The sequence below is a fragment of the Magnolia sinica genome, chromosome 8 (genome assembly GCF_029962835.1).
Source record: "Magnolia sinica isolate HGM2019 chromosome 8, MsV1, whole genome shotgun sequence".
In the NCBI taxonomy this organism is placed as follows: domain Eukaryota; kingdom Viridiplantae; phylum Streptophyta; class Magnoliopsida; order Magnoliales; family Magnoliaceae; genus Magnolia; species Magnolia sinica.
In genome coordinates this window covers 2,871,803-2,887,487 of record NC_080580.1, presented here as the reverse complement: position 1 = coordinate 2,887,487, position 15,685 = coordinate 2,871,803, and the positions used below count along the sequence as shown (strand labels likewise).

At 39.7% G+C, this 15,685-nt stretch overlaps 1 protein-coding gene across 10 annotated transcripts; it reads left to right on the top strand.

Annotated features, from left to right (window-relative positions):
• Nucleotides 1-4,712: 4,712 nt before the first annotated feature.
• On the top strand, nt 4,713-13,351 carry LOC131252593 (uncharacterized). Of its 10 annotated transcripts, none has more exons than XR_009174565.1 (9): nt 4,718-4,932; nt 5,038-5,133; nt 5,223-5,321; nt 7,015-7,312; nt 8,517-8,789; nt 10,142-10,202; nt 11,745-11,854; nt 12,523-12,633; nt 12,878-13,351. XR_009174565.1 is itself a non-coding variant. In XM_058253211.1 (7 exons), exons 1-6 carry the CDS (start codon nt 4,741-4,743, stop codon nt 10,177-10,179), a joined length of 996 nt encoding a protein of 331 aa, XP_058109194.1. In that variant the 5' UTR covers nt 4,718-4,740; the 3' UTR covers nt 10,180-10,202; nt 12,878-13,351. The 10 variants fall into 10 exon arrangements, 5 of the variants coding, with proteins under 5 accessions (XP_058109195.1, XP_058109194.1, XP_058109190.1 ...); XR_009174563.1 differs by having other exon boundaries at nt 4,719-4,932; nt 8,517-8,793; XR_009174567.1 differs by lacking the exon at nt 8,517-8,789 and having other exon boundaries at nt 4,713-4,932.
• Nucleotides 13,352-15,685: the final 2,334 nt, after the last annotated feature.

The following is a 15,685-nucleotide window of genomic DNA, read 5'->3' as shown; positions in this document are numbered from 1 at the left end:
ATATATATATATATATATATATAGAGAGAGAGAGAGAGAGAGAGAGAGAGAGAGAGAGAGGAATGCTAACCTGCGCACTTTTGCACACCTGTCTTAGGCAAAGAATTCGAATGGTCCACGTGATGCAACACCCCTTAAAACCTCACATGCCCAACTTTTAGCCAGATCCAAAACACTAGTGGGCCATGGTAAAGTGAAGTGCAAATCAAGGGATAAATTTGTCTCCTTTTGCTGTGGCCCACTTGGGTTTTGCATAGGGCTGAAAGTTGGGCGTGTTAGGTTTCAAGGGGTGCCGCATTACATGGACCATTTAGATTATGTGCCTAATATGTGTGCAAAGGTGCACTGGTGATCATTCTTATATATATATATATATATATATATATATATATATATATATATATATATATATATATATATATATATATATATATAGAGCAATGGTCTCCTATGAACCGTACCGCATGAGACTTCATGCGCACTAACGCCAGCTTACTTAGACAGTAGGTTAGGGTGGACCCCACTGTGATTCCTTTGTGACATCCATTCCAACCATTATCTGCCTTGTTAAAATTCATGCACAGTAATGAAAAATTTATACGTATGTACTATTGATGTGACCACACCACATGAAAATGTAGTTATTGAACGCCCACCATTAAAAGAATTTTAAGGGCTACAAAAGTTTTAGAATAAGCTGATATTTGTGTTTCCCTTCATCCAAGTCTGTATGACATAATCAACAAGTTGGATATCAAATAAACGTTATAGTGGACCCTAGGAAGTTTTTAATGGTCGGCGTTTAATCACCATTGTTTTCTGTGGTGTGGTCCACCTTAGATTGGATCTAATTCATTTTTTGAGCTCATGTCATATAATGAGCTAGCAAAGTGGATAGACTTAGATAAAACATGGATCATTGTGCGGGCCACAAGCTAGCACAACCAATAACAAGGTCTGTACTGGTGAAATTGGATTTCGTACTGAGTTACTCAGTACACTCTTATTTTACTAAGTAAACTCATTTGGGACCACCTTGAATGTATGTAGTCTATCCATACCGTCCATCCATTTTTTTCATCTAATTTAAGGGGTTGAGCCCAAAATTGAAGCATATCCAAAGATCAGGTGGATCATACCATAGGAAACGGTGGGGATAATGATTTCCACTGTTGAAATCTTTCTACAACCCACAATGATGTTTATTTGTCATCCAACCTGATAGTAAGATCTTAAGGACATGAATGAAGGGAAAAAAACAATTATAAGCTTGATCCAAAACTTACGTGGCCCTTTACAATTTATAATAGTAGACGTTCACATGCATAATGGAATCCAGTCCTGCTAGTCCTGCCATCCTATGTCAATAGGATGTGTTGGGGATGCCCACCTCGATGTGTATGTGAAATTCACTCCAGCCATGAGGTGGGTGATAAAAAATTATCAGTAGCTATCAAACATCAGCATGATTCGTAATTTAGGTAGGGCACATTAATGGAAATAGTGTGGGAGGATGCTTACCATCCAAATTAATTCACTTGTTGTAGCCCACATAAATTATATATGTGCCTAATTTTTTATAACCATGTATGAATATTCATGAGACAGGTAATGGTTGGAGTGCATCACGGTGGGTCCCTTTAAAAATTCAACGGTAAGTATTCCCTTCTCCCACTTTTTCCAATATTGTGGCCCACCTAAATCATGAGTCTAACTGGGTTTTGAATTATGTGGCTAAATTTTCATTACAGACCTTGTCGTCATAGTGGATTTCACAAAATTATTGTGTTGGGCCTACCCCTAGCTTACAAGCTAGTAAGCTGGCCTCGATTTGCATGAAGTCTCTTATGGCTTATGTGAATGCCTTAGTGCGCACGAAATCTCGTGCGATACTGTTCGTAGGTGACCACTGCTCTCTCTCTCTCTCTCTCTCTCTCTCTCTCTCTCTCTCTCTATATATATATATATATATATATATATATATATATGGAAAAGGTACTATGCGCCCGACCTCACAAGACCGTCCCATAAGGTCGAGTTGTGTGGGCCCCACCGTGATGCGTTTCGAACATCTACCCCATCAATCAAATGCACCATTCCATCGTGGGCCTAGGTCTCAAAAATCAAGTCAATCCGTGACTTGTGTGGGCCACACCACATACAGAAGTGGGGAGGGGCCGTGCACCATTAAAACATTCATAATCATTTTTTGGGCCCACCGAGATGTGGTTTGCAAATCCAGCCCATCCATTATGTGTGTCCCACTTGGATGAGGGTTCAGACCAAGTTTCAGCAGCATTTAAAACTCAGGTGGGCCCCACCAAGTGCTTTTATATATTATTGGCATGTCTTCACATGATTTTAGATGGTATGGCCCACCTGAGTTCCGTATATGGCTGATTTTTGGGATATCTCATAATTTAAAGGGGACCCATCAAATGCACGGTGTTGATGGTCGACACGCATCACGGTGGGGCCCACACAGCTCGACCTCACGGGAGCTTATCGTGAGGTTGAGCGCATAGTACCTTTTCCCATATATATATATGGATAGAGAGGAACGTTCACTTTCTTATGTGAGCACCCATGCATACCTTTGCACAGTCCAGATGATGTGGCAACCCCTGAAACTCTATGGGCCTAATTTTCAGCTTGATCCAAAGCTCTAGTGGGCCATAACAAAGAGAAATACAAATCAAGGGAGGAAACTGTTTCCTTTTGTCATGGTCCACAAGAGTTTTAGATCATGCTGAAAGTTGAGCTTGTAAGGTTTCAAGGGGTGCTACATCACGTGGACCGTTCAGATTTTGTGCCTAAGACACGTGTGCAAAGGTGCACATGAGTGCTCATGTAAGAAGGGGCATAGGTGAGCATTCCTCTCTCTCTATATATAGGCATGCTCACCTATGCACACATGTCATGGGCTCAAAATCCGAACGGTCCATGTGATGCGGCACCCCATGAAATCCCCAAGGACCAAATTTCACCCTGATCTAAAACTCCAGTGGGCTATAGGAAAGAGGGCAAATCAAGAAAGGAAGCTATTTTCTTTTTCCAATGCCCACCAAAGTTTTGGATTATGGTAAAAGTTGGGCTCCAAGGGTTTCATGGAGTATTGCATCACGTGGATCATTTGGATTTTGGGCTCACATAACGTGTGATGAGTTTTCAAAAGAACCAAAGAAAAGTAATATTTTTGTTGCCGTTAAAAAAAATCGATTTATGAGTGTTCCAAAAAACCCTTAATGACAATGGCTACACAAGGTTTATATCATGCTAATTTTTGTATCTCCCTTCATTGTGGTGATTCACGCTTGGTGAATTACTGTTGCCTAACACACAAACCAACAAACCTATGGTTAACCATTTTCTATTGTTCTTTCTGTTTAGCCCACCTGCGTTGAGGATCTGATTAACGTTTGGCCCCAGGTCGTAGAATCCAAGAGAGCAAGTGATGGATGGAATAGGCTTCACATGAACATTGAGGTGGCCCTAATTGATTTTTTTATTTATTTTTATTTTTTTAAGACTATTTGCATCTTAGGAAAAACGAACAAGATTTCATCTACTCTAGTTTGTTGGAAAAATGCAATAGCTACCTCTCAAAATTTGCTAATTTTACAGGCATATACAGTTGTGCAGATCACACTCCGGGAAACATGCCAGATAGATGCATGCTGGATATGATCTTTCAATAAGGTTGAAAATTACTTTAGAGCTTCTTCTTACAAAATTGGACAATTTCACTTTTCATATAAGTTACAAAGTGCTTTTTAAGTCGATAGTTAAATTTTTTATCCTTATTTTATCCATGCTGTCTATCCATTTTACTGACTCATATTTTGGGCTCATGTCATTTTAGGGCATTAGTTAAAAATTGAGGCATAACCTAATCCAAGGTAGACTATGTGTCATTTAAACTAGGGTAATTAAATGCCTACAATAAAACTTTCCTAGAGCCCACGGAATATTTATTATCACACTAGGCCATGCTGACTTGGATGAAAGAAAAACACAAATATCAGTTAAAATCCTCGTGAAAATTTTAATAGTGAGTGTCCAATCACTACTTATTTTTCTCAGGTGCTGTCTACTTGAAATATTGATTTACATCATTTTTAAGTTAGGCTCAAAAATGAATTGCTAAAATGGATAGATGATATAAATAAAACACATGTACTATGGGAGAGTATTCACTCGGTGAAGGGGTAACTTTTCTAACCACGTCTGCAACAACACTTGGGTCAATCAAGTCACATCACATGAGTCGTGGTGCTCATCTATCCTCATCCTCCAACGTGCCTTGGCTGTGACCCAAAACCAGCCATGTGGTTGAGACCTGACTTGGGCCCACTTTGATGCATGGATTGTACATCCTTGTCGTCTATCTATTTTTTCAGTTTATTTTAGGGCATGGTAAAAAAGAAAAATGTGATGCAAATATTAGGTGGACTACACAGCAGGAAAAAGTGGTCATTGAATACTTGCCATTAAAAACTTTATAGGATCCATCATAATGTTTATTTGTCATCCAACCAGTTGATAAGGTCACACAGACCTGAATGTTGGGAAAACACAAATATGAGCTTGATCCAAAACTTTTGTGGCCCACAAAAGGTCTTTAATGGTCATTGACCACTATTTCCTGTGGTGTGGTCGACCTGAAATTTGTATCTGCTTCAATTTTTAGAACATGCACGAAAATAAGCTGGCAAAACGGACGGTCGGCGTGGATATGCAATGCATGCATCGAGGCGGATCCAAGGTCAGGGTCCCACCCACACTGCTGGTTCCGTGTCCTCGCATCCCTGTCTTCTCTTCTCCTCGCTATACCACCAGGGCAAAAGCTCAAGAAGTGAAATTTCCAACATCTTCTGCAGATTTTCCACTGCATTTTCTATTGCCATGGCTCCAAGAGGAAGATCCAGGAAGGTCTGTACAAATTCTCTTTTCATTCGTTGAATCTCTCTCTCTCTCTCTCTCTCTCTCTCTCTCTCTCTCTCTCTCTCTCTCTCAATCCTTCAAAAACCAATGCAGGTGGGGATGAAACGAATCGACGCTGCCATCGATGCTTTACTTCCGTTGGGATTTTCCAAGGAATTGATTCGCAAGACAGTAGATTCCCTTTTGAAGGTGAGACTCTCTTCTTTAGATTTATTGCATCTCTCTCTCTCTCTCTAAATTGAATTGAATTGAAGAAACGGGCGTTTGGATTTTTGTAGGTATACGAGGGAGATTCTGGTTGGGTTTTCATCGAGGAGGCGTCTTACAAGCTCGTAATCGAGTCAATTTTGGAAGAGCAAGAAAAGGGTTTGGTTGAGGTTTGTCTTCATATCTTATTTTTTCTATTAATTATTTTATTTTTCTGTAGATGCTGTTTGAGAAAATGTGTGAGAATTTCACGATCCAGATGGGTTTTTTTTTTTCATTTTGGGCGTGTTTGGATTTGAAAAGAAAATTCATTTACCCTCTAAAACCCTATGATGTGACTTTTTTAAACCCTAGTTATTATTACACTTTTACTTAGGTATGTTTGTTTCATTGTCTACAATGGCAATTACATGTAAATGGAAAATGATTACTTTTGATCTTTGTTTGGAGAGAGATGAAATTCACGAGGTAAATATGCCTTGAAAAATGGAATCGCATCGCACCGATTGGCTTTGTAAAATTTGTGGGTCCCACCATGATTTATATGTTTGATCTATGCCGTCCATCTGTTTTGCCACCTCATTTTAGGGCATGAGCCCAAAAATCGTAAGCTCAATTGGACCGCTCCGCAGGAAACAAGGGGATGATAACGTTCACTGTTAAAAGCGGAAATTTGTGCAGGGCCCACAGTGATGTGTATCTGTCATCCACCGTGTTCAAAAGGGAAGAGAGATGCAGATGAACCATAAACACAAATATCAGCTTGATCCAAAACTTTTGTGGCCCCCAAGAAGTTTTCAATGATTCTCAAGTGCTTCATGTAATGGAATGATGTGGTTTCCCATCCTTTCTTACACGGGTTCTTTCCTCCTTTTAAACATGGAGGGATGGCCAATTAAAATTCACATCAAAATTAATTGCATAGATTCTGAAATTTATGTACCAATTTTAGACACCAAAATTCCACAATTACTAAGTTCTCGATAGATAGCAGAGTCCATTACAAATCACGCTACATGTGCAACAAATTCCAGCAATTAATTCATTGGGAAAGAGCAACACATGCTCGTGAGGAACAGGATTCTTGTAGCTAACCCAATTAGTTGGGTTAAGGCTTAGATGATGATAAGAATAACACAGGTATAGCCTTTTATAGCAAACAGCTCATAGAGTTGCTGGTTTGATACTAAAAAATCAATATTGGAGCTAGAAGCCTGTTGGATGATACAAAGCTTTCCCTAAGTATCTCTAGGAATATTTAAAAGAAAGTAAAGAGAGATCCTATTGGCTAACTAAGAAACTTTGCCACATTTTAACACTGAGCCAAGAGCCATTAAACAGTCCATGATAGAATAAAGATGTAGCTTAGCAAAGAGTGGAAAGCCACTAAAACCATAAGGTAACACACATATATCTGTTCTTTTCAGTTTAACCTATGATATATTAGCTCATTACTAGGGTCATCATGCATTGTAGAAAGAGGGAAAAAACCCATTAATATGTATTGCCTCTGATTGAGTGACTTGTGTGCATGTAACCACCACTTTCGCACCTTATCTGCATGGTAGTATTTTGGGTGTTCGACAACTTGGACACAATACAGACTTCAGTAATTTAATTTTCTTGTTCAACCTGGCCAAGCTGATGAAATTGTCCACTTATTTATACTGGTTATTATAGTGCACCCCTTGATCACATTATATATTTTTTCCCACCATGTACGGTCTCTCAGTTATTGTAGTCAATGATATTTTCTTTTCTTAATCATTAAAAAGGTTTCTCAATGACCTCCATGTCTTCAAAAAAGCCATGCCATTAGACAAGGCTTTGTTTAGCTGCTCATCCATGTTCTACTATTATTAGGAAAAAGAATCTTGTGAAGATGGAAGCAATGCTCCTTTGACAGGCGAAGTTGTTAGTGTTGGAGCAACAAGTACGGATCCTGTGATTACAGGACATGTTACTGAGAAAGGTGAGTCCTCAGCAGCTGTGACCACATGCGAAGCTGCTGGGGTCATCCCAACAAACACAGATCCTGCAGTTATGAGGCAGTTAGCTGAGATTGCCGAGGCTTTTCCAGCTGTTGTGACCACATGTGAAGCTGCTGGGGTTGTCCCAACAAGCGCGGATCCCACAGTTATGAGGCAGATAACAGAGACTGGTGAGGCTTTTCTTTTCTTTTTTTCATGAAATAATAACCTCCTTAATACCTATATGTTCTAGATGAGGGCCTGAGTCTTGAATTAGCATAAATCCAACTTACTAGTTGGTCAAGTTTTCTTTAGTTTGAAAAAAAAAATACAATGAAGAAGAAGAAGAAGAAGAAGCTAATGCTGCAGTCTTATTTTGGCAGCTCTGTATTCTTTGACTGCTTAGATCAGGTTTTCTTAGTGGTCATTAAGATGCATGGGAAAGGGTGACTTATTGAGTTTATTTTATTCTATTTTATTTTATTGCAGAAATTACCATTTCTCATATCGAGTGCCTTTCTCTGTGGATTCTCTTTGTGCATTTTACCCTGATTTTGGTTTCCTTGCTGAAAGGATGGAAATTCCATGGAAACACAACCCTCACATGGCTACAATCTCTTGCAGCCGCACCTCTTAATACTACCTTTTCCACAGATCACTCTCTCTGTCTCTTTGCCTCTTACAAAGCGCAATCCCCCCTCCCCCCTCACAGAACCTTTCTGTCTTGCTCTCACATAACTGGTGTATAGTGTGCGAAGATATTGGTTTGGATTACCAAACCATGGACTTGATCCCATGGAGCAGCTAATGAGTACGGTAGCCTCATTTTTGGGCCATGAAAATATCACGTTGGGCCCACTTGATGAATGCCTTGATCTCACACACACGTGCCATGTTTGAATGGGTGCCAAATTTTACTGCTTCAGTCTTTCCCAACTTTCTGAGAAGAGTTATGGAAACTTGTCCAAACATGAACCCATCTTTTCATGGAATTCCAAACTTGTTATCAAATGTGACAAAGAGAATCGCTTTCCAGGGATTGTCTTTCCAAGAAAGGTTTTCTTTCGATGGATTATGATCCCATGCATCCAAATGACCACCTTGATTTTGGAAGAAAAATAAATCATTACCTAAACTCAACCAAAGTCTTGATTGAGTTGAGTTGACTCAACGAGTACCAACTGAGTTTTAAAGTGTTAGTTTGGACACATGGTGCCTGCTCTTTTTGTCCTCTGATGATCCATACCCTTCATTGCGTTCTTGTGCTTTTGTTTCTACATAACTAACTGTTATCTGCCTGAGAAAAGAAGCAGGTTGAAGTATGTTACACTTGATGAAAAAAACTGCTAATTTTCAGAAAATGCTGCGCTGAATCTGAAAATTTTCTTGTGCTAGGTCCACTGGAAGATGTAGGTTGGAAAGACATCTCATGTGACAAAAAGTCGCTTGGCAATGACGATGAAGCTGGGCTGAGTTGCTCCAAACACATTAGGAGTCCTTCCTGCCCAAGAAGGAAACCCTGTTACGGGTGGATATCTGACAATGAAAGTGAAGAGGAAGATGCACCCATTGAAAATGAGTTTCCTCAGGAACCCAGAATTATCCAGTGCATGGGTGATTTGGGCCAAGGGAGAAAGCGGAGAAGTCGCTGGGATGTGACACCAGACAGTATGTAGGTTTCCCTTTAACTTTTGAATTGTAACTTTTCTCCACTTAGAACCTCTGTTTCTGTCTCATTTCTATCTTCAACAGTCGTACTTTCTCAATTGAACTGTCAATCTTCTTTTAACTTTCGAATTGTAACTTTTATCTACTTAGAACCTCTGTTTCTGTCTTATATCTATCTTCAGCAGTCATACTTTCTCAATGGAACTGTCAATTCTTCTTTTAACTTCTGAATCGTAACTTTTCTCCACTTAGAACCTCTGTTTCTGTCTTATATCTATCTTCGACAGCCATACTTTCTCAATGGAACTGTCAAATCTAAGTGAAAAAGTGGTTACATGGAAGTTGCTCTCAATCTACTGAAAAAATGGTCCTCTCAATCTCCTCATTTCTTTTTTCTAATTTTTTTTAATGTAATATTAGCCATGACCATGGTGTTAGAAAATGTGATATAGGTCATTGCAACAGTAGTGCCCCCAAAAGAGTTGTGTTGTATAACACTATAACAGTATATATGACAGCAGCTCTATGATAAGGAAAGCTCAATCTTTTACCCCTAGGAACATTATAACAAATGATGCATTATATCATAGTAGATGTTAAAACATTTACAACGATATAACAAATGTTAAATATTATAAAAGGTGTATCCCCCTGCTATAACAGCCAATAGGTTACCTGCACCGGTTCATCCATCTCAACAGCCATGTTACAACAACTGCCATTTGCAGAGGTAAGGAAACTTTCCATTTAAAGTAACATCCATAATTAGGTTCATCTAGTGTCAATTTCGACCGTTGTGACTGCTCTCTGTGTTTTGAGACGATCCATCTTCTAAGTTTTGTACTTTAGGCTTTCTATGTTTTATCCCTCCCTTCCTCTCTTGTGAAACACCTGCTATAACAGCCAATAGGTTACATGCACTGGTTCATCCATCTCGAGAGCCATGTTACAACAACTGCCATTTGCAGAGGTTCTTTCCATTTAAAGTAACATGCATAATTAGGTTCATCTAGTGTCAATTTTGACCATTTTGACTGCCCTCTGTGTTTTGAGATGATCCATCTTTTTAAGACAACTCATCTTCTCAGTTTCAGGTAAGTTTCCCATTTTGTATTAGGTTCTTTATGATTTCTCTATCAACCCATTTTGTGTATTAGGTTCTTTATGTTTTTTTTTTTTTGGTGCCCTCTTTCAGTCTGATGTGGTTCCTCAAATTGTTTCATATGCAATTGTGCAGTTATTTTCTCTTCACTTTGTCTTCAAGCATGAGCTTGTTGATTTGAAACTTCCCTCTTATTGGAGAAAATTGTGAACTTCTCAACCTATATTTGTTGTTGGGTGGTTATTTGCAGGCACGAGCTGTTCCATAAAACTCCTAACCATTGTGTGAGAAACTTCATTTAGCATATTGAGGTAATTGCAACTTTATCTTGTCCACAATATTCATTTTCTTGGGTACAAGATCCTAACTGCTTATCTGATGACCTCCACCATGGACATGCCAGGATCCAAAAACAGACTGATTGGACAATCTGAACCATTCGATCAGGACAGGACCCAGAATTGGCTTGTTGTAAATTTTCTCTCTCAAATCGAGAGATTAGGATCAATCCATTTTGGGGAATGGCCAAATAGTGGCACGGGGCTTGCCAGATGAGCATTCTGTATGTGTAACAATAAGGTGTGCAATAAGCCACCTGCAAGTAGCATTCCTTCATCTATGTGCTTGATAATCTTTCATTATTCTGGGGGAATTCTTTGCTTAAAATTTCATGATTTACCTGAACTCCAGTCTTTGCTCTTTAGTAGGATGGTCTTCTTTGCTTTTAGTTACCTTCCATGACGATTCGCTTATCCTCTTTTCATGTACTCTTCTCTTGCCATTTGAAATTTGTTTGAAAATTGCGGCCTTTGTTTTCATGCTCAATTTCTTGGTTATGGTCGTACTATGCTGCTCTCATGTTTGTCGTGGGCCACCCTTCTGTGTTGACCTTCCGATGATCCAGTGGTCTAGTATGCTATATGCTGCTCTTCGGATTGTGGCTGATGGTGCTGCTTGTTGGATCATCCTGCTAATTCTGTTAGTCCTGCTGCTGCTTTTTTTTTTTTTGTTTCTGGCAAAATGTTTTTTGTACAGCATTGTAGGACTAGTAGCTTTGGGCTCATTGGATTGTGTTGGCTTGCTCTTAATGGGACTGTAAGGCTTCTTTTGGGTGGTTGGATTGTAGTGGGGTTTTGAACTGGTTGGGATAGGCCTGTCCAGCCGGTCCTATTCAAACTCTTGATTTTACTGGAACCAGGCCAGGCCCATTGAGGGCCCTAGGCTTCATCATGTACTTGTTTTCATTTAATCAACAAAGGCTTTGTTTGATCTACCTCGGGAGGAGGGAAAGAAGATGTTAATTTGATTTGTATGTTTAAGTTACTGTTTGCATGTCCCTAAATCACCATTTGATCCAAAGATGTCATTTTTTGGGAGCTTGTTTAATGCAAACCCCAAGAGAGGATGCAAATAGATTTAAAAGAAGAGAATAAGAAAGAGATTGTGAGAGAGACAGGCTTTTTCTCTTCATACAACATGCAGCCCACCTTTTTAATAGTTGTAGAATTGGAATGTGGGCTCCACTATGGGACTGATCATGCCCTTATATTTCCCCCATCAAAAGATCCTGGTCATCCAATGATAAATAGACAGTCAAAACCAGTGGCCCCCACTTGTAGAGCCAAATAAGATGGATAGGATGGCTGGTGAGAGAGGTGACTGTGGGACCCACCATGCGCACTATTTGGATAAGCACAGTGCAGGCATGAGCTGTTCCATGAAACTCCTAACCATTGTGTGAGAAATTTTGTTTAGCATATTGAAGTAATTGCAAACTTTATCTTGTCTGCAATATTCATTTTATTGAGGTACAAGATCTCAACTGCTTCTTTGATGATCTCCACCATGGACAGGCCAAGATAAAAAAAGCAGACTGATTGGATGATCCAGACCATTTGATCAGAACAGGACCCAACAATTCGCTGTTGTACAATTTCTCTCTGAAATTGAGAGATTAGGATCAGTGTTTCAAATAGCGCCCGTAGCGTAGTGGTAGCATACGCTACGTAGCGTAGCGTGGCTGTAGCACTACGTAGCGTCCCAAATAGCGTAAATCCCCTGTAACGTATGCTACGGGGGTCGTAGCGTACGCTACAGTTATGTAGCGTGTAGCGTCCGTAGCGTAAGCTACAATGTATTTTTTTACTGTTTTATTTTTTAATTCTTTTTTACACGTTTTCTTTGTTTCTAATGTTGAGGAATGTAACACTTGCATTGTACTTAATACTTTTAACTTATAGGATTTTTATTTCTTTTCATAATTGTGACTTGTGGTTTCAATTAGACATTATTAATTAAAGTGGTTTGCTTAGAAAGTTGTTGATGTGATAATTATTTAATTTGGCTTATATATGTGGATTGGCTTTTGATAAATGATAACTAATAACTTTTTTGAACATGCTTATAATTTATAAAATGAATCATCTTTTAGCCATATATATATATATATATATATATATATATATATATATATATATATATATATATATATATTATATTTGTCCTATTTTTAAATTAAAAAATAGAAGTATCGTGTAGCTTACACTACACGTTACGTATTTACGCTACACGCTATAGAGGGCTGAGCGCTACGCATCACGCTACCGCTATTTAAAACACTGATTAGGATAGACCTCATTTTGGGCCATGGCCAAATGGTAGCATGGGGCTTGCCAGATTAGCCTTCTGTATCTTATACATGTTTACCATGCGTCTCTACAGGGATTTATGTGTAACAATAAGGTGTGTGATAAGTCACCTGCAATTAGCATTCCTTCATCTATGTGCCTGATAATCTTTCATTTATTCTGAGGGAATTTTTGCTTAAAATTTCATTGCCTGAACTCCAGTCTTCTCTTAGGATGGGATTCTTTGCTTCTAGTTACTGTCATTGATGATACTCTTGTCCTCTTTTTCATGTACTCTTCTTTTGCCATTTGAAAATTGAGGCCTTCATTTTCATACTCAATTTCTCTGCTATGGTCAGTGCTATGCAGCTCTCGTGTTTGTTGCGGACCACCCTTCTCTGTTGACCTTCTGATGATCCAGCGGTCTTGAAGCTGCTCTTTGGATTGTTGCTGATGGCGCTGCTTGTTGGATCATCCTGCTAATTCTGTTAGTCGTGCTTTTTCCTTCTTCTTTTTTTTCTTCTTCTTTTTTCTGGTAAAGTGTTTTTTGTACAGCATTGTAGGACTTTGTAGCTTTGAGCTCATTGGCTTGTGTGGCCTTGCTGTTAATGGGACTGTAAGGCTTCTTTAGTGTAGTTGGATTGTGTTGGGTTTTGAACAGGTTGGGATGGGCCTGTCAGGCTGGCCCTGTCCAAACTTTTGATTTTGGTTGAACCAGGCCAGGCCCATTGATGGCCCTAGGCTTCTTCATGTACTTGTTTTCATTTAATCAACAAAAGCTTTGTTTTTACGTCAGAAGGGAAAGAAAATGTCCATTTGATTTGTATGTTTAAGGTACTGTTTGCATGTCCCTAAATCACCATTTGATCTGACGATGTCATTTTTGGGAGCTTGTTTAATGCAATCTCTAAAAGAGGATGCAAATAGATTTAAAAGAACTAGGAGAAGAAGAAAGAAAGAAAGAAAGATTATGAGAAAGAACCCAACAATCCTTTAGTTGAATGTCAGAGGTTATGAAAAACTGCCACTTTAAATTTTCTACCAAAAACCCAATAAAGAAATCCGAAAATTAATTGTTTATTCAATAATCATAATAATAATGCGTTACAATTCTATAACGTGGCTTATATGGGCTTAAAAAAAAAAAAACTACCAATAATAGAAAATGACTAAAATGCCCCTGAATCCCTCGAATGATATTATATCATACGTGCCTTATGTAAATGGATCCATACTCACCTAAATGGCTTTGGAATTGCATGATCTTAATCTTACTCACTAGGTTATCAAATAGGATGAATTACATATCATTCAATCATCATTTGGTATCTCCAATGTGACCCACCGGGGAAGTGATAAAAAGTACAAAAGAGAAGTTGAGTCCTTACTCATGTCCGGGTGTAGACTCACAAGAGTTTCAACCCAGGTCATGGGTTTGAGTACCCATAGGTGGTGAAATCCCATTATGATGTGAGTGTGTGGGTGTGTGTGTGCGTGCATATGAAAAAAAAAAGAAGTACAAAAGAGAATTTATTAATTAAATCATGGCTTAATTTCACCCGAAAGACTAATAAAATTTTTTTATGAATTGATGATCATATGATTAATCACATGGGCCCCACAATTGAAGTTGACTGTTGATCCAAACCAATTGATCATCAAACATTGATTTGGTCAATCGAGACAATTTGAATGGTTGGCTGGATTGATTAGATTTTTATATCAATCAGCTTGTTTCTGCTCCAAGTGAGCAGCTGGATAAGCTCTAGTGGGGGCCAACAAATAGAATGCAGTTAGCTCGGGCCTGAGAAAATAATTTTAGGATATTTACTCTTATGGGTCGTCTGGGTCCTGGAAAGTAGCTCTGATGGAAATGCAATCTGCTGTCCAGGCTGGTGATGCGCACGTTTGGGTGCTGGGAAATGGTTGGAAATGGAGTCTATAACATGTTTTTGAGCCATTTTCAGTGGCCGTAGAATTGGAAGGTGGGCTCCACTATGGGATTGATCACGCCTTAATATTTCCCACATCGAAAGATCCTGATCATCCAATGACATATAGACACTGAAAACCAATGGCCCACACTTGTAGATCCAAATATGATGGATAGGATTTCTGGTGAGGGAGGTGACCATGGGACCCACCATCTGCACAATTTAGATCAGCACAGTGCGGGCCTACCATGTCATAGCTTGTTGGGCCCCACAAGATCGATCTCCATGCAGAATGGTATATTCGACTCGCATAACCTCTTCGCCGTTGTCTGCTTGTTGGTATATTCCTCTTGCATGGCTGCATGGTTATGAGTACACCACATTTTACGGACGACCGAATTAATTTCTTGTAAGCCCCCTGATGGAGCCCTTGCAAGCGGAAGCTCTGTGGGGCCCACAGTGATGTCCGTATGGCATCCACTCCGTCCATCAGTTTAGCCAGCTCATGTTTAGGACATGAGCCCAAAAATAATGCACATCCAAAACTCAAGTGGGCCATACCACAGGAAACCGTGGGATTGAAGGCCTGCCATTAAAATCTTCTAGGGGGCCTTTTCTGTTCAGATTATTTCCTGTGGTGTGGCTCAGGTAAGCTTTTGATCTGACTCATTTTTGGATAAAAGCACAAACATGAGCCGGGCGAAACTGATGGACGGAGAGGATCTCACATGGACATTCCATCGGGCCCCACAGTGCTTCTGCCTACACTGGCTCCTGTGAGTGGGGATTACCAAATCCACCGTTTTTTGAAAAAATTCATACGCCCACACATGACAGCGCTGCACGTGTGCACCGAAGTGCATTTGTCCGGTCGCAAAAATAAGGCCGGCAACACATCAGATGAAACATGGAACGCTAGATCATTGGTTGTCACTTTATAACCGTCCATTTATTCTCGTGATTGTGGCCCACCGGAGCCCGATGCCATTAGTTTTGGGTGCTCGAACACGTTCGGCATTCGATTTTTGGATTTTTTCCATTTGGCCCATCTGAAGCGGGACCTTCTAAAAGGAACGGTCTTGATCATCACGTGGCGGGCCAGGCGAGCCTCGGCAATACATTCCCGCACTCTTGCGGTTGCGGTTAAATCCGTTAAGAAATCCCAGAGCAACCGTGATATCCACGTGTCGCTCGCCGATTCGCCCTCATCGGTTCGCCTCTCGATGAGAGCGT

Coding starts and splice junctions, on each gene's coding strand:
- LOC131252593 (XM_058253207.1), top strand. CDS start 4,741: ATGCATGCATCGAGGCGGATCCAAGGTCAGGGTCCCACCCACACTGCT. Junction 5,322..7,014: donor AAGAAAAGGGTTTGGTTGAG/GTTTGTCTTCAT, acceptor TACTATTATTAG/GAAAAAGAATCTTGTGAAGA. Junction 7,313..8,516: donor GAGGCAGATAACAGAGACTG/GTGAGGCTTTTC, acceptor TTCTTGTGCTAG/GTCCACTGGAAGATGTAGGT.